Raw genomic sequence first — 26,197 nt, 5'->3', positions numbered from 1 at the left:
CCTTTGAGTTTGGTAAGTTTGCAATGATGACAACATCACAACATCACTAGGATAATGATGACAACATCACTAGGATCAATTGACAATTTAATGTGCCAGTCATTATTGTGTCCATACTGAGAATGTATTTAACTACATTACCAATTACTTTAACTATCGAAGTTGTTGAACTACACTAAATCTACCTTTTAGAGAAAATTATAGCTTGTCAAACTAAAGCTACTGTATTTTGAAAAAGTACTACTTTTTCATAATACTACTTCAAACTACTTCAACCAGCACACGACAGTCAGTCAGTGAAAGCTGACCAGTCCATGTGGCAGAAAACTTGTAACTAAAACACTGCGATCACTTAGGGAGAGAAAACTAGAGGTGGCACAAAGTGGGGAGACCGAAGGCAGTAAGGGAAGAAATGGTAGTGACTGGAGTAAGAGTTAAATTCCTGTTTTTTTCTTTTCTTTTGTAGTGAGGAAAAATGTAGTGACAGTATCGTACTGGCAAATAAAGTAATTAACTACGAGAAACACTACTAGGATTTGAATCCTACCATTGTTACTTATGTTACTGAACATAACAACATAACAACATAACAGCATTACAACATAACAACATAACAACATAACAACATAACAGCATAACAACATAACAACATAACAGCATAACAGCATAACAGCATAACAACATACAACATAACAACATAACAGCATAACAACATAACAACATAACAACATAACAACATAACAGATGGCGGCGCTACGCCCGAGAGCAGCCGGCCACTTTCTACCTGTCATTGTTTTTTACTGTTCGTTTTACTACGTTTTACTATGTCAGAGTGTTCTTCAAACGAACCCGATCATATACAGATATGACCGAAGAGAGCTCTTTGACATCCGTGCCTCATTAGGAGAAATCCCATCGAACATGACAGCTCCCTTCACTATTCCCTACGGACCATGGAGTATTAACAAACGGATTCACCGGAGAGGAGCAGGCAGACGCCGAGGGCATCGGGCTGGATCAGCGGTGAAACGCAAACAGCGAGCCCGCATCAATACCGAGCCGTCACCCCTCTCTCCCACCCGGCCTCGAGATCAACACATGCCTGTAGAGACACCTACCTCGCCCGTGACTCGTGAAGTGGTGAAGATGGGACTCCTGAACGCCAGATCGGTGAAGGAGAAAACATCCGTGCTGAATGACTTTATATCCAAACAAGATCTCTCTTTCTTTTTCATCACAGAAACGTGGCAAACTCCTGGGGATTATTCCTCTCTCAACGAACTCTGCACAGCTGGCTGGAAGTACCACAGCATCCCGAGACGCGGTAAGACGGGAGGGGGCGTGGCATGCCTATATAAGGACAAATACACCTGTTCTCTGCTGAACTGTCATACTTATTCCAGCTTTGAGGTTCAGTTGCTGAAAGTAGGCATAACCCTCCTCATCATGATCATCTACCGCCCGACGGACAGCAAGACCTTTAAGGAAACCAAGAATTTTACATCCCAATTCTCTGATCTCCTTACTGAAATCATTCCCAGCCATAACAAGGTGCTTATCATGGGGGATTTCAATATCCATGTGGATAATCCCACCCGGGCTTTCGAGTCTGAATTCCTGGACCTGATCGAGTCATTTGGTTTGACTCAGCATGTTTCTGGCCCCACCCACAGTGGAGGACACACATTAGATCTGGTCCTCTCAATCAACATCCCCATCAGTGACGTGGAGACCATGCTGGCTCATGCTGACTGTGACCATAAGGCAGTTCTGTTCACCTCATCTCTGTCCATCCCTCCCTCTACCCAATCCTCTGCTCGCCTCTCTCGATGCATTAACGCCCAGACAGCCCCAAGGTTTTCCTCTGCCTTCATGGCCGCCCAAAACGCCAGGGCAGGGGAGGCACCATCTGACCCAGAGGAACTCACTTCCATGTTCAACACCTCCTGTCGCTCCATCCTCGACTCGATAGCCCCGCTTACCCTGAAAAAGCCCAAACCCAGGGTCACGGCTTGGCTCAACGACACCATCAGATCTCAGAGAAGAGCGTGGAGACAGGGGGAACGCAGGTGGAAAAAGGACGGGCTGACCATCTCACTCGAGATTTTGAGGGAAAAGCAGAGGACCTATCAGAAGGTCGTAAAGACTGAAAGGGCTAAGTACTTTGCCACTCTCATCTCCATTAACTCACACAACCCCAGAGTGTTATTCAGGACGATCAACACCGTTGTTCACCCCCCCCCTACCGTCATCCAGGATCCATCCCCGGCTAAGTGCGAGGAATTTTTATCCTTTTTTTCTGATAAAGTCACCAATATCAGAAAAAACATCCCGCACTCCACCAAGGACTTAGCCACCACACTGGGATGTTCATCCACGTTCTCCAGCTTCTGTCCATTCACTCTACCAGCCCTATCCAAGATGGCCGCTGTACTGAAGCCGGCCTCATCGCCTCTGGACCCCATCCCTACCCCCCTCCTCAAAGAGGTGTTCGACACAGTAGGGCCACACATCCTCTCAATAATCAACAGCTCGCTGGCCACTGGCATTGTTCCGCCCACCCTCAAACAAGCAGTGGTACAGCCTCTCCTTAAGAAACCCAACCTGAACCCTTCCAACCTCAGTAACTACAGACCCATCTCCAAGCTCCCAGTCGTGGCCAAGCTCCTGGAAAAGGCTGTCCTCAGCCAGCTATGGCCCTACCTCCAACAGAACAACATCCTGGAGAAGTTTCAGTCTGGCTTCAGACCTGGCCACAGCACTGAGTCGGCACTTTTAAAGGTTTGGAACGACCTCCTCCTCATCGCAGACTCCAGGAAATGTGCTGCCCTGGTCCTCCTGGACCTCAGCGCAGCTTTTGACACCATAGACCATGCCATCCTCTTTAATCGACTCCAGCAGGAGGTTGGCATCACCGACACCGCCTTGTCCTGGTTCAAGTCTTACCTCAGCAATAGAACCTACGCCGTCCACATAGCAGACAGCTCCTCAAGACAAGCCAACCTCACCTGTGGGGTCCCTCAGGGCTCCATCCTCGGTCCCATCTTGTTCTCCCTCTACATGCTCCCCCTCTGTCTAATCCCTCAACGCTACCAGATCTCATTCCACTGCTATGCGGATGACACCCAGCTTTACTTATCAATCAACACTGACGACCCCGCCGATCTGATGCGCCTGATGGACTGCCTCCACGATGTGAAGGAATGGATGGCCCAGAACTTCCTACAGCTGAATGAGAGCAAGGGGGAAATCCTCCTCATCGGCAACACTACCGCCATCACTCAGCTCAGCACCAACATGGGAAGCCTGTCCACCCTTGTCAGACCACATATCAAGAACCTCGGTGTCATCTTTGACTCCGAGCTCAACCTTAACCGACAAGTGAGCTCCGTCGTGAAGTCATGTTTCTACCAACTACGTATCATAGCCAAGATCAAGTCCTTCCTCACCCCCAGTGACCTGAGGAGGGTCGTCCTCATGCTAATTTCATCTAGGCTCGACTACTGCAACTCACTCTATGCTGGACTTCCTGATAAGACCATCTACCGCCTACAGCTAGTCCAAAATGCCGCTGCCAGGCTGGTGTCAGGCACTAAAATGAGGGACCACATCTCCCCTGTCCTCATCTCCCTTCACTGGCTCCCAGTAAAGAAGAGAGTGAAGTTCAAGATCTGCACCTTCGTCTACAAAGCTCTCAACAGTCTCGCCCCACCCTACATCAAGGACCTCCTGGACCTGTCTTCCACCTCAAGGCCCAGGCTCAGGTCCGACGGCCAACTCAGCCTGAGGGTCCCCCGCACCAACCTCAAGAGGAAGGGTGACCGTGCCTTTGCGGTGATAGCACCGACCCTGTGGAACGCGCTCCCTTCCGCCATCAAGTCTGCCCCCACTCTGGACTCCTTTAGAGCCAAGTTAAAAACCCACCTCTTCGTCAATGATGTTCCCTAAGTCTACTTCCTATTTGTTGTAAATTGTATCCCTTGAGATGTTCGTTTAAGTAGTCTGTGTCTGTTTGCTGTCTGTGTTCCTTGTCCCTGTCCTTGTCTTTATCTGTTCCTTTACCCGGGCTGCGCCCCGGGCCGATGTAAAAGTTGGATGGGGGGCGCATTATAAATAAAATTAACATTAACATTACCACCAAGTTACTACAAAATGCAGTTCAACTGATAGTTGAACTATTTACAGTAGTGGAACTACTCCCCAGCACTATGTCTATATAAGCCGTATGATATGAGTTGAAATAACATGGATCTTTTTCTAATATTTACTGTATTCTCCACAGTAATTCATTTTTATTTATATCTCCCCACAGATTCGAACCAAGAATAGAAGACTCAGAAAAGGTCTTGACGTGTTGCTATGTAAAGAGGACTATTATGATACTATTATGAAGTATGTGGTTTATAAATACTGACAGCCACTGTACTCCACTGTAACTATTCTGTTTGTATCATGCTGTGCCACTACAATGACGTGTACTGTATTCTAAGTCTATACTTTTTTGTATTGATGTGTCCAAATTGTCCTTTTGTAGTGTAAAACATACACTATCTATATACCATATTAGCTTTTGCATTCATCTGAAAAACAGTACAATACAACAGGTGGAAATAGACTATGTTTGCTAACAAGGTTAAGCAATGTTTAGTTATTTACAATGTATGCAGGATTATACTCTACAAAACCATCAATATGTGTCGAATTACACATTGTAGTGTCATACCCAGTGTAAAAGAGCCAAACGCTATTAGAAACTGCGTTAAGTTGTTCATATTTTTTATGACAATTGTATAATTTCTTAGGACAATATATTGAGGTGTTATCTTCAGTATGACATATATTTTTGCTGATCTTGTAACAAATATGGCATTAGACCTCACATCCTCTTGAAAAGTAAGAGACGTTTAAAGTTTACTCTGACAGTAATGTGTATCTTATGCTGTGTTCTTCTTAGATGTTTGCTAAATTTCTTACAATATGAACTAATCCATGGAGTTGGTTTAGATAAGATTGCGGTTTGTATCTACTTGTGTTTGAAACATGATTACATTTATTGTCTGTATGTTTGTTTATAGCATATTGTTATTGTATAGTTTCCTTCTATGATAATGTGACACCTGATAGTGAAGATATGATATCCAGTAAGGCCTCGCTTGGGTCCCTGTTCCTCTGAACTGGATTGAACCAAGTAATGTCAATATGTTGTTTCAAATCTCAGACACACTTTTGAACTGAACTCATTGTGGCGGTTGAGTAAGTGGGATCAACCTGCCCATACAGTAGGGTTAGGGTTAGAGTTAGGGTTAGGGTTAGGGTTAGGTTAGGGTTAAAGAGTGAATCGTTTTCTGAGTTGTATCAAGCATGCCACTGGCAGACAGAAGAGTGAAAACAATGATGATAATATTTATCTCCACAAACATCTGAGAACCAGACACTTAAGTCTGTCTTAATCATACATCACCTCCATTACACAACAGGATGTACTGTAGCCATTGTTACTTTCCATATACTGTAGATTTTAGATTGCCCCACCTACGATTTTTTAATGTGAAATCTGCATCTTCTGAGTCCCCTGGGCGTCTAGTAGCCATACAGGTATAACTTACAAACATACAAGAAAAGTGTAATAATACATAGAAAACCTTACTAAGGTTTAATGATGCACATAAGTAAGTAATTTAGATTATCAACTTCATATTGCAAAGAATCCAGACATGTATCATATTGTTGTTTTCAGCGAGAGTGTCGTAACCACTAACTCTAACTGGTTTATCCACATTTCAACCTTTCATCTATGACAGTACTGTATTTATTGACTCTGTTTTGTCATGTGGTGAACACTGTTACCATAAAGCCTGTGTTTATTTGTGCATTATTTGAATTAAAAACACATTATCAACAGTTTGAGGACTTTGGACTATGGAAAGGTTTTGAAAGATTTCCCAAAATGACTCTAAAGGTATTAATGATAGCCTTCCCATCCCTCTACTAAGTAGAGGGTAGAGGTAGGTTGTCTGCTACGACTCTACTGGGGTTTAGATGAAGCTCTGGCTTTGGTTATGTATGCATCTCAGAGCCTGCAGCCCCTGACATCATGAGCCAGGGCCAAGGCTTTTGTTTGTGATCAAATACCTTCTAGCCTGCTAAGCTTCAAAACACATGGCCTTTCAGTTTCACTGGAATGTGTGTGATGATTATGATATCCATAGTGCTGTCCTTTGTAGCATTTGATGTGGACTTTAAAATCAAGTCAGCTTTGACTTGTCAGGCCAGGCACTAGATGTGTGTCAAGTGTGTCAGATGTTAAGAGACAACATGAGGTTTTTGTTTCTAAATTATATTGCAACTTGTAACCAACTTAACGTGTTTGTACTGTACAAGCTACTGTACATTACTAGTTAACATTTGGGTCTTTATTGTTGAGTTCTGAGAATCAATTGTATGTGCTACACATTACCACTTCCCAGATTGCATTTGTTTCAGATTATAATTTTCCAAAGTACATATGAAGCATCACATGTGCATGTGTTTAAGGTTCATTGCAATCATGAATTAAGAACAGGCCATCTTTTGGCTGATTAATAGTGTTCTTGATTTCCTAATAGATATCTCACCACTTCTGATGAATATAAATACAATGGAAAACCCCTGGTGTGATTGCACAATGACCCCTGGTTTACCATTGCACACCATTGACTTTGACTCACTGTAATTGACTCACTTTAATTTATTATTTTGCTGACGTGCAAAGAAAAATGAACTCCAACATACAGACAGGCTCCTGTTTTTCAGTCTGTCATGTCTTTAATAGTTCCTTTTCTTTGCATCTCAGTGAAGCTATTGTGCAATGGTCAAATCAAGGGTTTTCTGACATAATATTCCAGACATACTGTAGGCTACAGTATCATGTGTGGGAAATATTGTAGAATTGTATTGGAATGCTGTGGAGTCACTGAAAACTGCCCTCTATCTGATGAGAACATGTATTATTGATATACAGTAGGTCAGGCCACTTTTTGACAAAACTGTACTTTAAAAAAAATTGATTTATTGATTGATATTGACAACGATAATAACAAACTGGGGTGCTATGCTGACCCATCCAATTGTTGGTTAACTATGCATGAAAGTGTATGGGGTTGGTGGCTAATAACGTGCACCACTTTAAATCCCCTTACCACACTCATTTGGGCACGCCCCAAACTCCGACACAGTAGTATACCAATGACTGCATTTTACGCAATGTTTGACCCGCGGGTATAAGAGACATTCTGAGGATTTCTGGTGACGCGCACGACTACTACTAATAAATAGGAACCGCGCTCACAGTCAGGATAGCGGCATAGTCAAGTAGATTGCCTTCTTAGAATAACATTCAATACCACACAGACTATAATCCTATTTTACATCAACACGATCATGGCTCAAGGTAAGTTTTTACTAACTATTTGAAATGATATGTTATGTAAATAGTGCAACTTGTTTAATTCTGCTTTGAAATAAATAATAACTGCTAGGTTATGTTATCATACTAAGTAATTGTATCATGCATGTGCAAACAATAAAACATATCAAGACATGTTTACACTTAAAAAGCATGGCTGGGGCAGATTTACTCGTTTTATTTGTTTAGACTTTTAATCGTTTTTGAATAAGCGACATACAAGTTTATCGAAAATAAATTTACTTCGAAAGAGCGAGTAACCTGCCCTACTGGTATCATCAAAATATTTGATAGTTTATCGTGTTTTAATATAACCGTATATGGGCATTAGTGAATATTTAGAAAATGCTGAACATAATGGGAATTTGACTCCCTTCACTATAGATCTATAACTGTTGCCTGCAGTAGTCACACATGACAATTGTATTGTCATCATGTCTCCTTCTTTTCGGCTATTTTGGTCAAGGAGGATTTGTTTTCCCAGAAGCACTATCCTGCTTATTGGTGCACAATGAATTCCTTCTGTTCTTGATAAGCATTTCCTCCCAGATTTGAACCATTATTGCTGACTTCAGTGTTTCAGATTTTCAGTTCGTTTCGTATTGTAATAAACTTCCACAAAGCTTCTATGCATCCGAACAATTTCTTCACCCTCGTGTTTGAAGTGAGTTAATTGTTGCAATGTGACCTTGCCTATTTTAATAACGACGGACAGCTGCTGTAGCTTCTCTCGTAACTGTGCCGGACTTAATTGGAGCAGTGTCCTTGGGATGGGTTACGGTTTTTACAAACCCGCTTTGAACCCATTCAAACATTTTTACAGATTCCTGACTCAAACCTTAGTCTGACCATAAGTCAACCAGGTTAATGGTACTGTCATTGACAATGGCACTGTCTGTGTCAGCAAATGTTTGACAATCCAGAAATATGGGAGGGACTCTTTTTTTATTATTTATTCAGAGGCATGTCATATATTATTATTGTTAAACCTAAAATAATACTCACAGTAAACATTTACACTGAATAGTCACCACTAGAATATGAACTGCATCTTGTGTTTGCTAGAACTCAGTCTGGTGCAGCTGATGGAGTCCAGCATGTTTTCATTAAACAGTTACAGTAGAGGAAGGAGTTTCACCTGTTTACCATGTGACTCTACACACGCACAAAGTGCTTGATTATACTGTAACTCTGCTGTAGTAAATAAGGGTGGAAAAACAAAATACCACATTTCCAAAAGAGAGCAAGCATTCATGACACAGCATTGTGAATTCACAGCTGTCAGAAAGAGAGAGAGAGACCTCTTGTTGCTTCATTCATGACTCGGAGTTTGCTTGTGATGGCTGAGAATGTATTTGCTTTTCCTAGGGTTTAGGAGGCATTAACTGTACCTACCTCTGTCCTACAGTATTTGGTTTAGGTCAACCCAGTGCTGCCATGCAAATGGACCGCACTTATATAGCGCCTTATTCCAAAGCGCTTTACAAGGGCCTCTCATTCACCCATTCACACACCAATGGAGGCAAGCTACCATGCAAGGCGCCGGCCCGCTCACTGGGAGCAATTTTGGCTTCAGTGTTTTGTCTAAGGACACCTCAACACGTGGCAAGCCGGGGATCGAACTGCTGAACCGCCAACCTTGCGATCATTAGACACTGGTTCTCCCTCCTGAGCCACAGCCAGCCCCACATGGTGTGGTGTTGCTCCAGGTTGGTAGACTGGAAGCAAAACAATGGTGTGCAAGCCAAGGGAGGACACACCCCCATACACATCTTAACCTAGCCCATAATGACATCATGTTACAGTAACATCAGTATCATCTCACTTCAGACCGCATATATAGTGTATGTTGTCATACAATTACACAAGAGTACTAATATAAATATATTATCTTTGATGATTCAATACAATAATAAAACATAGCGATAACTACATTAAATCATTATGTCAATTGAGCTTTTACATGGGTTGTTTCGCAAGTCATATTGGTAACACAGGTTTTGTTTAACAGCCTCTCATCTGTTATCAATCTGCCTAATGGTCTCCAGATTCTAACATTGATAGATGTATTTGATTGGTTTTGTTGCCTCTAGGTGTTTCAGAGCAAAGGCTCCCAGCAGCTTTATGGCTTGTTGTAAAATGGGCTTATTGCTAACTATATCCCCCAGAAGGATGAGTTAATGTGCCGGCCTCCCTAAAGCTAAAACCGACTTTCCTTCACCAGGGAGAGTTGAAATCCTGTCATTGTAGAGAATGTACAGTCCAGATGACCACACCATATGTTGAATTGACCATCTTGAATCTATCACATAACAGAAACAAAAAGCGTTCTCTGTTCAAGTGGCATTCTGACATTCCTCCAGAAGCACTCAGGCTAGTGCAGACAAGCCCCTATAAGGCCTCGATCTGAAACAGTCTGACCAGATAACTCAGATTACGTAATAAGGCCGTAATAAGTAATCTCTTACTACCTCTTACCTATCTCTTACTATGTGAGTTCTGACCAATATATGACCAACATCAATGAGTTACTTTGAAACAGTCATATTTGAATTAAAGAAATTAAGAGCAACCTAGCATCATGTGGGTCATGTTTTTTAACAAGTAAGTAAGTAAGTAAGTGAAGCTTTATTTATATAGCACCTTTCATACAAGAAATGCAGCTCAAAGTGCTTTACAACAGGAATAAGAACATTAAGTGAATATAAAAACACATACAAGCATAGAATGAATATAAAAGCAGGGGAAAACAGTAAAAAATAAAAGGTAAAGATAAAATACAATAAAAATACATTTTAAAAAAGGGAAATAATCTACAACCTCTGCCTTAACGCTTAGTAACCGCTATCCATCTTCTCATCAGCAGAATATCCATTTCATATCATTTCATCATCTACCTTACACAGTATTTCTGTACTTCTCACTGGCAAAAATCCAGTATCAACATTACAGTTTCTTTCTTTTGCCTCTTTCACCTCTTTCTCATCGATCCGGCAGCGTCAGATCACAGTATTTTAACCAACTGGATTCGTAGCCTAATGGCCAATGCACACAGCGTGCGATTTCTGTTGCACGTCAACATTCCATTTTGAAGTTTGAATGGAAGTCTATGAGAACATCGCATCTCAACACACACAGACCCGATTTTAATCGCACGGCGAAAATTCGATTCCATTCATTTTGAATGGGACAAAGCACACGGCGTGCGAGTTTTGTCGCACTGTCAAATTTTGCAAATGTTGTAAAAGTTTGTGGTGCGACGGATTATTGCATCACAATAGGACAATTGGGAAAACTTCAACTGGTCTATCTAAATTAATTGAGTCACTCATAACGGGGAGAGAGACTGGAGCATACATTTTTGACTGTCTCCTTTTTTGAAAGAAGTTAAAGGCTGATGGTCTGACCCAAAAGGTCTGATATAGTACATACATACACCTACGGTACATGAAGGGTTTATGATGTACAACATTATCATTTCATTTTCATATCATATATTTCAAATACATACTGGACACAACGGATAATGGATGCCATTTGGTAAACCTCATCTTCTTTTCAGTGTGCCAGGCAATGGAATGTTGAGGTGCAACAGAAATTGCATCGCACGCCGTGTGCATTGGGATGCGATTTTTTATGATTTTCTCATAGACTTCAATGGTGTGAGTTGAAAATGGAATTTTGCGGCGCAACAAAAATCGCATCGCACGCCGTGTGCGTTGCAATGGAATGTTGTCGCGCAACAGAAATCGCACGCTGTGTGCATTGGCCTTAACTGTCGTCTGTCTCTAGACACAGCAGCGCAAAGTCCCAGTCAACAAACGTAAGGAAGTCAGACAGTATTTTGCAAGCTCACATTTTTGTTTCCATGATGTTATCCCCTGCTGAGGTTTGTTTGACAGAAATGAACAGCACCGCAACCCAGAAGAACAACCCATCCTGCCTTGAGGACACAGGGTGACTGTAGTTCTTCTTACAAACATGAAACCAGAGGGTGACATTTTGTTTTTCTCGGTCACACCAAGCCATGGGGAGAAAGAGGAGAACTGTTTACAGTATTTGCACACCGGGAGTGGCAGAACACTACTCTACTACGTTCTGTCTGTTTTTCTCTCTTGTGAAGTCCATTCATGAATCAATGGGAGTCTTGAAGTTTGTCTGAAGGGCTAATGTTGTGTTATTTAGACACCCTTTGGTGGTTAGTCAATAGAATTGTTTCTGTTAAACTATTCACTACAGGGTTCTCTCTTTACACTCAAGAACTAGAGAATAAGCTTCAACATTAAAGCCAGAGATAAGCCTCAAGTAGTAAACGGCTACAAATGTCTGGCAACAATTTCCAGCTGACATACCACTAAACTACCACTGTGTGGTATATTTACCAGAAGTTTGCCGTAAACAAAACAATTTTGAATGGGTGACACTTGGACACGATATCCATCCACCATGCTGATGGTTAATCTATGCGCTTGTTTTTTTGTCTACATAGACTTTCATGTGGCCTTTAAAGCACACCATTATGTACTTTATATGGATTTTATTAACTAACATATCATTTCATAGCAGACATTGCTGTAAAAGCTAGCCACTATCTACCATAAAACAACTATCATGTCATAAAAACGCTAATAAAAAGAAGTAGACTTGGTCATAGTAAACATGTTTTTAGTGCTAAAAATAGAAACAAGTGTTGAATTCATGTTACAATGAAGGAACCTCGAGTTTTCCAAGCTGCCCTTGAAAAGCGATCGTAAAACCCAACAGCGTTTGCAGGTTGTTGCAGTCAGTCATTCTCCTGGTCTAACTTTCTCCTCTTGTCATCTTCTTCCCCCAGCTTTGGACATTGCCCACTGGGACCTGGAGTGTGAGTTCAACAACACAGACCATCGCACCGAGCTCAATGGGGTAGAGCGCCTCATAGTGAGGAGAGGCCAGCCGTTCACCATCAACCTGCACCTCCGCTCTGGGGCCTACCAGCCTGACACCAGCACCCTCAGCCTGGTCGCAGAGACAGGTGATGTATCATTATTCTCACAACATTATGATCAAATCCTTCCAGTCTGACTTAATGAGACTTCTCTATCATGAATGTTAGTCCTACAACCTGCACCACAAGCGCTCCGGTGCCTTCTTACCTGGGGCCAGGCGTTCAGTGGCTCATTGGTCAGGTCCACATTGTCACACAGACAAGTCACTATCTAGTCAGAGTCCATGCAACAACCTGCACCTCTGCACTGGAGCACCTGCCGTAGACAGTGTTAGAATTTGATAATGAGGAATTTGGAGGTAAAGGTATTCACCAAAGTTATTTGCTACAACCTCATGGGCAACATTTCAGACTGAGACTTTTGAACAGAGGATGGAGAGCATTGTTTCACTTGGGGTGTGTCAAACAGGAAGTCAGAGGTATACTATGGAAATGGCTACTTTAATCGTGTGTTTGTACTGGTGCTTTGTCAGTTTATATACCCCATTGGCCACTGTGATCTAGAAGGAGATAGGGAGGACAAAAAGGCCTGAGGCTGAGGTCTTGTGTTGTTCTAAGGAAAGGGAAAATGTATTGTCAATCATGTTGCGTTTGACTGCCAAAGAAGTAGTTGGCTTTAGTTGGCTGATACTTTAGTAATGTATACAGTGTGACCGGGGTGTATCTGGAGTATCTATCCAGGCCACTGCCAATCCAACCGTATGAACGATGATGTGGGTAAATTGACAGGAAAGTATGTCCTATCAAAGATAAGACTAGTGATGTGAAAGTGCAAGTGCTTTTTAATGGAACATGAACTTTAACACCAACTGTTACATTGAACAGCCGAAGGGGAAATGTCCCACTAGGTTCGGCATGCTGTTGAGAGGAGTTCAAAGGGTTTGGATATTTCCCCAATGTGAACACAATGGAATTTCAGTTCATGCAGTTTGTCTGCCCTCATATCTTAACTGAGGTCACTGAGGGGAACTGGAGTTCCCACCGCCATTAGTCTGAAATCATCCAACCCTTCTACTTTCCTCTTGCTAAACCAAGAGAGGATTCCAGAGATGTTTGAGGGAAATTGGGGGATAATTGGAAATAGTGTTGGAATTGTGCAGCCTGGCTTTGCTGTTTATATGTGACACGGTCTGGTGAAAAGGTCCGCAAGTCGGCAATTCGCAAGTCGCGCAAATGACCAAAAAGCTTCTTGTGTTGAAGTGTTGAAGAGCCACTTGATAACAAACAACAGGTTTAGGATCCCTAAATACTCATCATTTGTGATTTGGATTCACTTTTAGTCTACTGGGTAAGTGATACATGGCTTGTAAACAAACTTGCACTGCACTGTTTTGCATGTGTTTTGATTCAGAGTGAGATTCTCTGGTATGTCGTTTGAGGTGTACCAACATTCAAATAAGCATATCTTCTTCAACTATTTTCTATTTCAATGTATGAAAAAGGAGAGCTGAGTACTAGATTACAAATAGTGCAGTGCAAGTTTGTTTACAAGCCATGTATCACTTACCCAGTAGACTAAAAGTGCGCTGCTCATTTGAAAGTTTACAATCTGCACTTTCATGATCTGGAAAAAAAAATGACTTTGCCCTACTTGAGGACTTTTTCACCAGACCCTGTCACATATCTCAATAGCTTCCTCCTTCCCTTCTTGACATCTGTGCTGATGTGAAAGTGAAATAAACAAGTGAAAGCACCCCAACTCAGTTACTACTACTACACTCACTAAGTGGTGATAAAGGAAACACAGAAAGGAAGTCACTGAAGACTTTCAAACATGCATTCCTGAAGGCAATGACCTGCTTCCTTATCCAAGCTTCCTGCCCTAACTCCTCCCCTTCCCCATGTCCTCCTCTAGGTCCCCAGCCCTCTGATCAATATGGCACTCGGGCCTCCTTTGGTCTGACCAGCCACATCGACGTGTCTTCCTGGAGCACTGCTGTCACCAGTCCCCCTGGGGACATGGTGGCCCTGTCTATCTGTTCCGCCCCGGACTCACCCATCGGACGCTACTCCCTCACCTTAGGGGGCTCAGGGCGGTTTGAGTTTGTGCTGCTCTTTAACCCCTGGTGCCAAGGTGGGTAAACACTCCATGCATCATGCTGTCTGCGACTGTGTCCCACTTCAGTATGGCAGGAATATTTTTTGCGTCAGGAATGCGGCCTTTACATTCAGTAATGTAATGTATGTAATGTATGTATTTGTGACGTGCCCCTCCAAGTCAAGGGCGTCAGCGTGACAGGTGGAGAGTTAACAGTTAGGGCATACAGCAGTGACAATTTGACATATAAGGACTCATGATCGACGAATGGATGGATAACTATGAGTATGGCTATGATGATGATGACTGGTTGAAGATCATGAGGAGGAAGAGATATTCTATAAGCTAAATACACAGACATTATTTCACATGACTGGGAAATATAGTCACATCACAACAGATGCTCTGCTGTACATGTTTTAGATGGACAACCTTTATGTTCCGTATCAAAGAAACCTGGTAATTGCTATAATGCATGTTTAATGTTTAATGCTTCCAATAGACAATAAAGGCTTTTATTCCATAGAGGATGATGCCTAACTAGTGTGTTGTTTACTACTGCATGTCTCTTGACAACAGCGGACACAGTGTACATGGACAGTGAGGAGAAGCTAAGGGAGTATGTATTGTCTCAAGATGGGATCATCTTTCGAGGCAGCTACAAACACCCCATCTCTACACCATGGAACTTTGGCCAGGTACCAGAACCAACACAGACACCACTCCTTCTGGAGCAGGACCAGAAATAACTTGCTGTTTGTTATGTGATAAAGACTTGACTTGGAATCAGGTTAAAGCTTGTCCTGATAAGGGAAACATGTGAATTTATCATGAGATTTTGTTATATTATATAAACTGTTTTCTAACATAACTACAAGACTGTGCTATTCAACCCGTATTTCATAATGGGTTTGATAATGACAGTTGCATCCGATGGCTGCGTCAAAAGTAGACATTCAAAAAGTTCGATTTTTGACGGTGGACGCAGACGTCACAATGAGACCAATTGTATATTTACAATTGTAGTTGTTGGTTATAATTGTATAGCCTATTGGTTGTTAGTAGAACGTTGACGTTGACGCAACGCAGTAGGTGGAGCTTGGACAACAGGAAGTTGACGCAACGCCGATGGTGAGTTGACGCAACGCAGCAGGTGGAGCATGGCCGTTACAAAGTCTTTACAGCAAATCATTGACTGATAAGTCTCAATCGAGGCACTTCACCTTAAGACACTAATTGGTGTAATCGTTCTGTGATTGACAGTTCTTGATAATCCAACCCATTATTGGAGTCACGTAAATGTGTGGATACTGTTCAATATCTAATTCCAAATTGTGCATGTGCGTATGAGACTTAGTATGTTCTAACACTACTAAGCATTAGTATCTGTTGTTTTCAGGGGTGGAATCAGACAAGACAAGAACATGGTTATATGATGATCAAACCCTATAATTTATCATTCCTTTGATCCGTATGTGAGCTTGTTGTTGATCCTGTCATGTTGTTGATCCTGTCACAGTTCAGAGAAGAGCAGAGGCAAACCGGACGGGAGGGAATGTTTATTGGCGAGAGTTTTAACCAAAACAAGCAGAAGAGCTCATATAACTCTTATAATATAACTCCTATTTTAGAGACTCTACACTGGCTTCCTGTTAAGTTCAGAATAGATTTCAAGATCCTTCTGCTTGTTTATAAAGCTCTCACTGACACAGCACCAGAATATCTGAAAGACCTGTTGCTAGCATATCAGCCCAATAGAGCTCTCAGGTCTTCTGCTAGCATATCAGCCCAATAGAGCTCTCGGGTCTTCTGCTAGCATATCAGCCCAATAGAGCTCGCAGGTCTTCTGACGCTGGTTTTCTCTGTGTACCACATGTACAAAAGAAGAGATTTGGTGAGGCTGCATTCTCATTTTATGCCCCCAGATTGTGGAATGCACTGCCAGTTTACATTAGGGATGCAACCTCAACAAATATGTTCAAGTCAAGACCAAAACTCATCTTTTTAATATTGCCTTTAAATTAAATTTAAAAAAGAGATTACGATTATATAATGATTGAAGCACTTTGAGCTGCAACGTTTGCAGGAAAAGCTATACAAATAAAAAGTTATTATTATTATTATTATTATTATTATGTTATTTATTATGGTGTGTGTTTGTCTGCATTGTGTAGTTTGAGCATGGGATCCTGGACGCTTGTCTGAGAATTTTGGATATGAACCCGAAACACCAACGTAATCCTGCCAAGGACTGCTCTGGGAGGAGGAACCCCATCTATCTGTCCAGGGTGCTAAGTGCCATGGTGAGATTTAGGACAACGTTGGTAATGCAGCAGGTGGTGCAGAGACCCCCCCAAATCCACATCCAGGGTTGCCATTACTAACATTTTCGACTGAGTTTCTACTTCTGTGTAAGCCGAAAGGTTTTAGGAAGGGCAAAACTGATCCTGGCAGGGGGCCACACCTCGCCTATTCCATGGTAGTGGAAAACACTGTTTTACACTAAAGTACAGTACATTCATGTTTGTAAAGAATTAGAGAGTGGCCTTTCCTGCAATTTCCTTTGTTCAGAAATCTCAAAGATGACGAAAGAACCTGGATTAGAAACGGACTGACCCAGACTATTGTTGCACCTTGTCTCCCAGGTGAACTATAATGATGACCCAGACTATTGCTGCACCTTGTCTCCCAGATGAACTGTAATGATGACCCAGACTATTGTTGCACCTTGTCTCCCAGGTGAACTGTAATGATGACCCAGACTATTGCTGCACCTTGTCTCCCAGATGAACTGTAATGATGACCCAGACTATTGTTGCACCTTGTCTCTCAGGTGAACTGTAATGATGACCCAGACTATTGTTGCACCTTGTCTCCCAGGTGAACTGTAATGATGACCCTGACTATTGTTGCACCTTGTCTCCCAGGTGAACTGTAATGATGACAAAGGGGTCTTGCTAGGCAGGTGGACTGATGACTATGACGGGGGGGTGAGCCCCATGTCATGGACGGGCAGTGTGGAGATCCTACGGAACTGGGATGTTAATGCCTGTCAGCCTGTGCGCTACGGCCAATGCTGGGTGTTTGCAGCAGTGGCCTGCTCAGGTATGACACTACATAGGGTTTATATTATTATGCTTAACTGCATGTCTATGTTTTCTCATAGCATTTTGTAGGCTACTATCAAAATATGAGGAAGAATGTAAGATGACCCATCATGCAGTTCACTCCAAGCCCCATCAGTACGTTGAGACGATTTTCCATCATTCTTAAACCGTTTTCTGTGCCCAACAGTTGCTCGAGCCCTGGGAATCCCCTGTCGAGTAGTAACCAACTACCTCTCAGCCCATGACACCAACAGTAACCTGGCAATTGAACGCTATGTGGATGAGGATGGGAAGTCTGTCCAGCAGTCCAGAGACATGATATGGTAGGAACTCTTTCTTTTTTCACACTGTGTGAAAGCAGAACTACTTCTCATTTACCACACAGAACACAAACCTCTCATCTTTGAACAGATGTAACTGCCTGGTTTTAACCTTCCATAGGCTTCCAATGTTCTCCAGTAGTTTACTCGTGTGCTGCATTTTTACCAGGCAGTAATCTGGAAATGATAGTGTACCAGAAATAATGTTCACCTTTTTTTGTCAGACATCTGCAAATGGGGTTACATTGATTGTGTGTCTCTGCAGGAACTACCACTGCTGGGTGGAGAGCTGGATGACCAGGCCTGACCTCAAATCAGATTTTGATGGTTGGCAGGCCAGTGACCCTACTCCACAGGAGAAGAGTCAAGGTAAAGCCTACAGTATGCATGTTATTGGTACACTACTGATGATATTGAAGTCAAAAGTTGCACATTCTATGACTTTCTCTCTTTTCTCAGGAGTCTACTGCTGTGGCCCTGTCCCGTTGAAAGCCATAAAGGAAGGCGAGCTCACCTTCAAATACGACGCCCCGTTCGTCTTTGCTGAGGTCAATGCTGACGTGCAATACTTCCTGAAGCGCAAAGACGGCAGCACAGAGAAAATCCCCAGCTCCACCGGTTCTGCTCTGGTGGGCCAGAAGATAAGCACTAAGAGCGTGGGCAACGATAAGAGGGAAGATATCACACACCTGTACAAGTACCCTGAGGGTAGGGACCCCGACACTTCACATGACACCCTGAAACACACTTGAACAGCGACACATCACCATGAACAGGCCAGGCATAGGGTTGCTGGGTAAACAGTACAGTGGCATTGTGCAGGGTAATGCACTCATGTACTTCAGTGAAAGAGTAGAGCGGTAGGAGCGGGTTGAGTTGGGGACACAGAGAGGGGAAGGGAGCGGTGAAGCAAGGCCAGGCTGATATTAATCATGTGAAGACGTCACTGCTACAAACAGTGAACGTGTAAATGTAAACACACTCCAAAGTAAACAATACTTGTGCAACATGCCACAAGTTCACAGAGGCTCACACAGTAAATGTTCTGTGATTGGGTTCGTTTACTGTACTATGTGTGGAAGAACAGTGTACAGTCAACATTGACGATAAGCCTGTGGAAAGAATATGCTTATTTCGTAGATGTAAAGGCTATATGGTTGTTAACTGTATGTTATGGCTGTATTTTATGTATGTATTTTATTTATTATTATTATTATTATTTATTTATTATTAGTAGTAGTAGTAATATTAGTATTGTATTGTATAACTGTAACTGTATTTTATGGCTGTATTTAACAATAATATTATTGACAATATTAACAATAATATTATTATTAGTAGTAGTAGTAGTAGTAGTAGTAGTAGTAGTAGTAGTAGTAGTAGTAGTAGTAGTAGTAGTAGTAGTAGTAGTAGTAGTAGTAGTAGTAGTAGTAGTAGTAGTAGTAGTAGTAGTAGTAGTAGTAGTAGTAGTAGTAGTAGTAGTAGTAGTAGTAGTAGTAGTAGTAGTAGTAGTAGTAGTAGTAGTAGTAGTAGTAGTAGTAGTAGTAGTAGTAGTAGTAGTAGTAGTAGTAGTAGTAGTAGTATTGTATTTTATGTATGCATGTTTATGTATGTATGTATTTTATTTTATTGTATTTTATGGCTGTATGGTTGTTAAGTGTATTTTATGGCTGTATGGTTGTTAAGTGTATTTTATGGCTGTATCATAACATGTATTTGGCCCCCAGGTTCAGATGAGGAGAGGGAGGCCTTTCAGAAGGCGAACCACCAGAACAAACTGCTGCAGAAGCAGCAGGACAACGAGGGCCTCCACCTCGCCATCAAGATCATCTCAGAGATGCGGAAGGGCTGCGACTTTGACGTGCTGGCGGTCGTCACCAACAACACGTCCAGCGACAAGAAGTGTCGCCTGCTGTTCGGCTCCAGAGCCATGTCCTACAATGGAATTCTGGGGGAGAACTGTGGGTTTAAAGATCTGCTCAATATTGAGTTGTCACCTGGAGGAGGTCAGTATTCTTCAGAACGAGAAGTTGGTGTATGTGTGTGTGTGTGTGTGTGTGTGTGTGTGCGCGCATGTGCGTGTGCATTTGTGTGCGTGTAGCACTGTATGTGTTATCAATGTGTAGTGCTTTATGTGTATTTGTATTTGTGTGTGCTTTATATTTGATGGATTGTGTGTGTTTGTGTGTGTGTTGATCTAGAGAGGAGAGTTCCTCTCAGGATGAACTACTCTAAGTACGCAGAGGCGCTGACAGAGGACAACCTGATCAGGCTGGTAGCTCTGCTGTTAGACTACAGCACCCGGGATGCCGTCTATGCAGTGAGGAACATTGTGCTGGACAACCCCGAGATCAAAGTCAGGGTAAGTTAAGAACTTCGTTTTATGTGGGGTTGATTTTAAGGTCCTCCTCCTTATATTCCCCTTAATGGGCGAGGCCCAAAGTACATTGCTAATTCCCTTGCCAATTATGTACCCTCAAGAACACTAAGATCATCTATCGCAGGTTTATTAGAGGTTCCCAGCAACAGTCAGAAGAAGATCGGGAGCGCAGCCTTTGCCAACTATGCCCTAAAGCTTTGGAACACATTACCTTTAGAGATCAGGGAAGCCAGCTCACTAAATATTTTTAAAAGAAAGCTAAAAACGCACTTCTTCAATATAGCCTTCAACTAGCTTATCTGCACCTGCCCACTACTCATTTGCCAGCTATTGCACTCTAAATATTTTATCAACTAGCCCATTTTTGGTGCAAGGTCTAGCAGAGACTGAGAACGTACACAGAGACTGGGAACGTACACAGAGACTGAGAACGTACACAGAGACTGATTGACTGGTGGTTGACTAGTGATTGACTAGTGGTTGACTGGTGGTTGACTGGTGATTGACTGGTGATTGACTGGTGATTGACTAGTGATTGACATGTGATTGACTAGTGATTGGCTGGTGATTGACTGGTGATTGACTGGTGATTGACTAGTGGTTGACTAGTGGTTGACGTGTGTCTGTGTTCCCCCCCAAAAAAGTGCATCTTGTAAGAACAAATGGTACTAGCCTCAACGATCCGGCAAGACAAGCTAGGATAGTTTGTGGGTAATTTCCTTGACTGAGAACGTACACAGAGACTGAGAACGTACAGAGACTGAGACAGACCTTTTCCAAAAACTGATGTTTGTGGTGAAAACCAATGGGAAGTACAGAAAGACTGACCTTTACCTTTTCTTTTTACTGTTTTCCCCTGCTTTTATATTCATTCTATGCATGTAAATGTTTTTATATATGTTTATTTATTTATTTTCACTTAATGTTCTTATTCCTGTTGTAAAGCACGTTGAGCTGCATTTCTTGTATGAAAGGTGCTATATAAATAAAGCTTTACTTACTTTACTTACTTACTTTATGGTTTCCAACATAATGTGTGTGTCAACCTGGAAGGGAATAGATTTGTTAACATGAATAGAAAGCAAGCCATTTTGATTTTGATGATATCAAGACAACCACTCCCCCATTACACTACCTGTCATTGTCTACCTGTCATCTGTCAGTGGGGTTGTCAGCTAACCCTTAGGAAACAAACTTGCAGGATTGAGTTTATTTACATCCCATTTCAGTCGACATTGCAGCAACGAGAAAACAAAATGGCAATGGAAAAAATGGCAAAAGGAAACAATAATAATATTGTGTCCTTATTTATCATTATAGTCCATAATGCATCTAATGGGACTTGTGTAGTTCCTTCCCATCCCATCTGGGCATCAAAGCTGTAATAAAAATAAATAAAAAAATAGAAGATAGTACATTTAAAATGATTGCCCACTGTTATCAACACACAATTTTTTCGAAATACTACTATGTTCAAAAATAGAATTGCTAATACAATGACAATGACAAATACCTGATGTGCTGGTGACTCACATCAAGGTCTCATCTCTCTCTCAAATGTCAGGTCAGAGGTGTGGACACTTGTATAGTGTAGGCTTGCATGCTTTCCATAGACTCTCATGAACATAGTGTACTGTACTTGTTGACGTCATCCTACATACTGCACAGAAAGAGGTAGGCTAGTGAAATCATTTCAGTCCACAATAACTTGTGTACGTTCGTACACAACAAACAAAACCACAAAACCAAGTCAGCTAACAAAAAACAAACAAACAAGCTTCTAACAAAGCTAGCTAACAAGCTAACATATGGCTAGCCTAGTAAACACTGACACAGCTTAGCATGTAACTCAGTACACTAGTTTCACACAGCTTAGTAAACAACGCATGTAACTCACCCAAAAACAAAGCAGAAGATGTATCGACAGATCCATGAATAGTATGTTGATCGATGAAACTTTCTCTGTGGATAAAGTCCTTGATGACAGTCTCTGTCAACAAACACATGCGCACATGGCTATTTATGAGGATGTGGGTTGGGAGTATTGAAGGGGAAACGCCCACCAGACAAATACGAATGCTACCCCCCACCCAAGTTTGCTAACAAACTGTAGGTATTTAGTGAATTGGTTATGATATTCTGTGGTTCTTCATTGCTTAAATTTTCGTCATATGCAAAAAAAATGTTTTCACAACAAGACTTGCGAGGCTCGATTGGCTCGATTGGTATCACAATTCCCGACATGTGGACCTTTTCACCAAGCCATGACACATATATTGATTGTTTTAACATTAATAAATGTTATTTTTCCTCAGATTCTCGGGGAACCCAAAGAGAATCGAAAGCTGGCGGCTGAGATCACCGTGCAGAACCCTCTCCCAGTGCCGCTAGACAACTGCTGCTTCAGCATAGAGGGAGCCAACCTCACTGGAGGGAAAACCCTCACTGAGAGGTACACTACATAATACCATGACATGACTATGCTTAGTGCTTAGTGATGGCATAGAATTACAATTACAATGGTTTGAATTGAATTTCTTGTCACACATAATATTTTCTGTCAAACATTTTATGTCTACATTTTTAAAAATAGAGATACAACAGCACAAATACAATAGCGGGGAAATGACACCACAGACATGACGACACCACAGCACAAAGTGTGTTCTATTTCACATATCATAGGATATGTCAATGTTTACTGTGTCATGTTATTTGTGCTTGTAAAAGATAGACAAAGACAGAATAATAGCATTGCTAATAAATGATGAGGTCGAATCAATACACAAATCAAACACACTAAAACCATCTGGCAGAGATTATGTTTGGACGTGTCACATATGCTACTTGATTATTACACTATGTGTTATTCCTCATCTGACCTACGTATGTTAAATACTGAATGAGGCTTAGCTGATGTTGGAAGATTAAATCAAAGGTATGTACTGGATTCAATTTGTGTTCGATCCTGACAGCAATCAAAAAAGACTGTTGAGTGTTGACCAAGGTTATTTACTCAAGACCCCTCACAAGAAAATCCATCTATCGCCATGGTACTGTCGTCATATAAACATTTATACTAGGAGGCTAGTGTGATAGTGATACAGATTATAATATGTAAATATTTTCCCTCATTAGACTGGGCTGCACAGTTGAACCTGGGCAAGACGCCAAGGTGAAGATCTACTTCATGCCCACCCACTCCGGCCTGAGGAAGTTGGTGGTCGATTTTGACAGCAACAAGCTGTGTCACGTCAAGGGTTACAGGAACGTCATCATCGGCAAATAGAGAAGCCGACCCAACTGTTCTCACTCCATAAAACACAGTTAGGATGATTCATTTCAATACAGTATAATGCTCAATGTAACATACAGTGTTTCTGTTTGATATAGAGTGTCTTCTGGATACATTTTTCAATCCTTTCATTTTTGGGGATGATATGTCTTTGCACACACGGCCTTTAAATGTAATTATTGTTTGTGCATTGACATGTGTTAAGGTATTATACTGTATATGTATTGATAAAACAACAGACTAACAGCAGACTACTTGTTATACGAATGAAAGCAAAAGAACACATTTCTTGTCCCGAGATATACTCACCTAAAAACATTTGTTGGGATTGCAAATTTGTGCAGGCAAAGCTTTGAAATATATATTTTATATTTTGCTTATTGATATATTGTAAATGAATATATTGATTATGCTACATTAGTAGTATTGACTATGCTAGTCATGGAAATGCTTAACATTTTGTTTGGAATTCCTAGCGAAAAGTGCCCTTAAAAGTCTAAAATGATGAGTATTAGGTACTATGAACTATTTTTATACCATCAGTACTTATACTGTAGATTTGTGATAACTTCTTCCATTAAACATTTCAAGATTCAAGATTGCTTTATTGTCTGTCACAGAGTGACAGAAATTCTCCTTTGACAGGCTTTGTGCAGTTCATGAATACGTTATCCACATTAAAAACACACATAGGTCACATACATACAATAAAAACAGACAGATATAACAGTGTTTATAAAATGTAGTGCCTATTTAAAAAGTCTAGTCATTTAAAAATAATAGTAAGAAAAACAGTATTATGATTTAAAAAGCTAAAATGCTAAAATGTTGTGGTTTAAAAGAAAAACAGTGTGCTTCCTATTTTAAAATGTTCAGGGTGGTGGTTGCAGTGGGAATGAATGATTTTTTAATATGTGTTTTTCCGGGCCAGTGGAGTTCTGTAACGGCGGCCTGATGGAAGTGGCTGAAATTATTGGTGGAGGGGGTGAGAGGGGTCCTGTGTGATTTGTGTGGCTTTCCTGATTAGTGGCCGGTTGTAGATTTCAGACAGGGGAGTTTGAGGTGAGCCGATGATTTTACTTGCCTGATTGACTATACGGGAGAGTTTGGTTTTGTGTTTGACAGTGAGGGTGTTGTACCAGGATGTGTTATTGAAGGTGAGAATGGATTCAATGAGTGATTTGTAAACTTGGGTTAAAATGTCTATATTTTAGAATACTTAGGGTCTTAGTGTGTATCTTTCTTTTTTAAATTGACAAAATGCAATATGTCGTAATGCTCACATACAAATACATAAAGTCATTCATAAAAAGGCACTGGGTATGACCATTTATTATTATTACATCAGACACAGCTTTACGGATGTTCTTCCAACTCCAAACCTATGAATTCAGTATCAAAGAGAGTGCAAAGAGAGCAGTTATCCAACATGAGCAAATGGGGTTGGCTATCAGTAATCTATCATTTAAGAGTTGAAACGGTTCACTTCAACTTTCTTGGCAACTCTGAAATAGGAAGGATGTGGTCCACATCAATGAGGCAACTAGTTGGCAGTACTGTTACTCAGGATCAGTGCAAAATGTCAAATGTATTATTGAGCTCGGCTTTTGGTCGGAAGACCTTAATCAGAACATTCACAAATGCACAAGGAAAGAGGCCACATAACCTGTGATGTATTCACTGTTGCCATGGTTTTGTTAACGCTATGCATACTGGGTAATCAAGATGCCATGTTGTACTGTTAGGTTGATCTAACGTGGGGCTCCACAGTAGATAACAATAAATACTCAAGTTACAACCGTTGTCTGAGTAGTACATGTTATACAGGTGAGGTTCCTAGTCCTCAGGATATAACATAAATTGGCGACGAGGACGTCTGAATCCACGACGTGTGCGCGACCGGAAGAAGTTTCGGCGCGTTGTTTTGCTCGGTTGCTGGGCTAGCTTTCGTTAGCCACCAATGTTATTAGCCTGCACCCGGAGTAACGGTAAGGTGCGTCCCGCTCGCTGTGTTGCGTTGTATGTATGGAGCAGCAAGAGGAGGGGAGCGACCAAGATATCCAGTTAAGGGAAAATAAGAAGATGGCTGGAATTATTGGTAATATTGGACCTTTTGATGAGAGTATTGAACAGTGGTCTAGCTATACAGAGCGCTTTGACTACTTCACCACAGCAAATGACATTGATGATGACAAGATAGTTCCAACATTCCTGACTATTATGGGCCCTAAGACATTCAATTTGTTACGTAACCTGCTACAGCTGACAAAGCCAGGTACCAAGAAATAGTTGATATCCTAGCCCTCCATTTTTCACCGAAGCCTTTAGTTATTGCTGAGAGGTTTAGGTTCCACCGACGCTGCCAGGAAGAAGGCGAGTCTGTTACCCTGTATGTTGCAGCTTTACGGAAGCTAGCTGAACATTGTGATTTTAAACAAACATTAAATGACACATTGAGAGATCGTCTTGTGTGCGGTTTGAGTAGTGAATCGGCACAGAAGAAGCTACTGACAGTCAGTGATCTGACGCTGGAGAAAGCTGTCAATATCAGCGTGACTATGGAAATGGCGGCAAAGGAAGCCCAGCAGTTACATACAACGAGCCGAGTGCATAAGGTCAGTAGTGA

At 41.6% G+C, this 26,197-nt stretch overlaps 1 protein-coding gene across 1 annotated transcript; it reads left to right on the top strand.

The window, feature by feature from the left end:
- Nucleotides 1-921: 921 nt before the first annotated feature.
- Nucleotides 922-23,983, top strand: tgm2b (transglutaminase 2b; the record flags this gene model as incomplete). Its single annotated transcript, XM_080529344.1, has 13 exons — nt 922-2,623; nt 12,279-12,458; nt 14,287-14,505; nt 15,049-15,167; nt 16,644-16,772; nt 17,397-17,574; nt 17,764-17,899; nt 18,162-18,265; nt 18,356-18,604; nt 19,624-19,902; nt 20,098-20,258; nt 22,592-22,728; nt 23,415-23,983. The coding sequence occupies 13 exons, from the start codon at nt 922-924 to the stop codon at nt 23,563-23,565; spliced, it is 3,744 nt and encodes a 1,247-aa protein (XP_080385470.1). The 3' UTR covers nt 23,566-23,983.
- Nucleotides 23,984-26,197: the final 2,214 nt, after the last annotated feature.

The sequence above is a fragment of the Nansenia antarctica genome, assembly GCF_963989245.1.
Source record: "Nansenia antarctica genome assembly, chromosome: 4".
Classification (NCBI taxonomy): domain Eukaryota; kingdom Metazoa; phylum Chordata; class Actinopteri; order Argentiniformes; family Microstomatidae; genus Nansenia; species Nansenia antarctica.
Note: the sequence above shows the minus strand (reverse complement) of the source record. Positions and strands in the feature narration are given on the sequence as shown.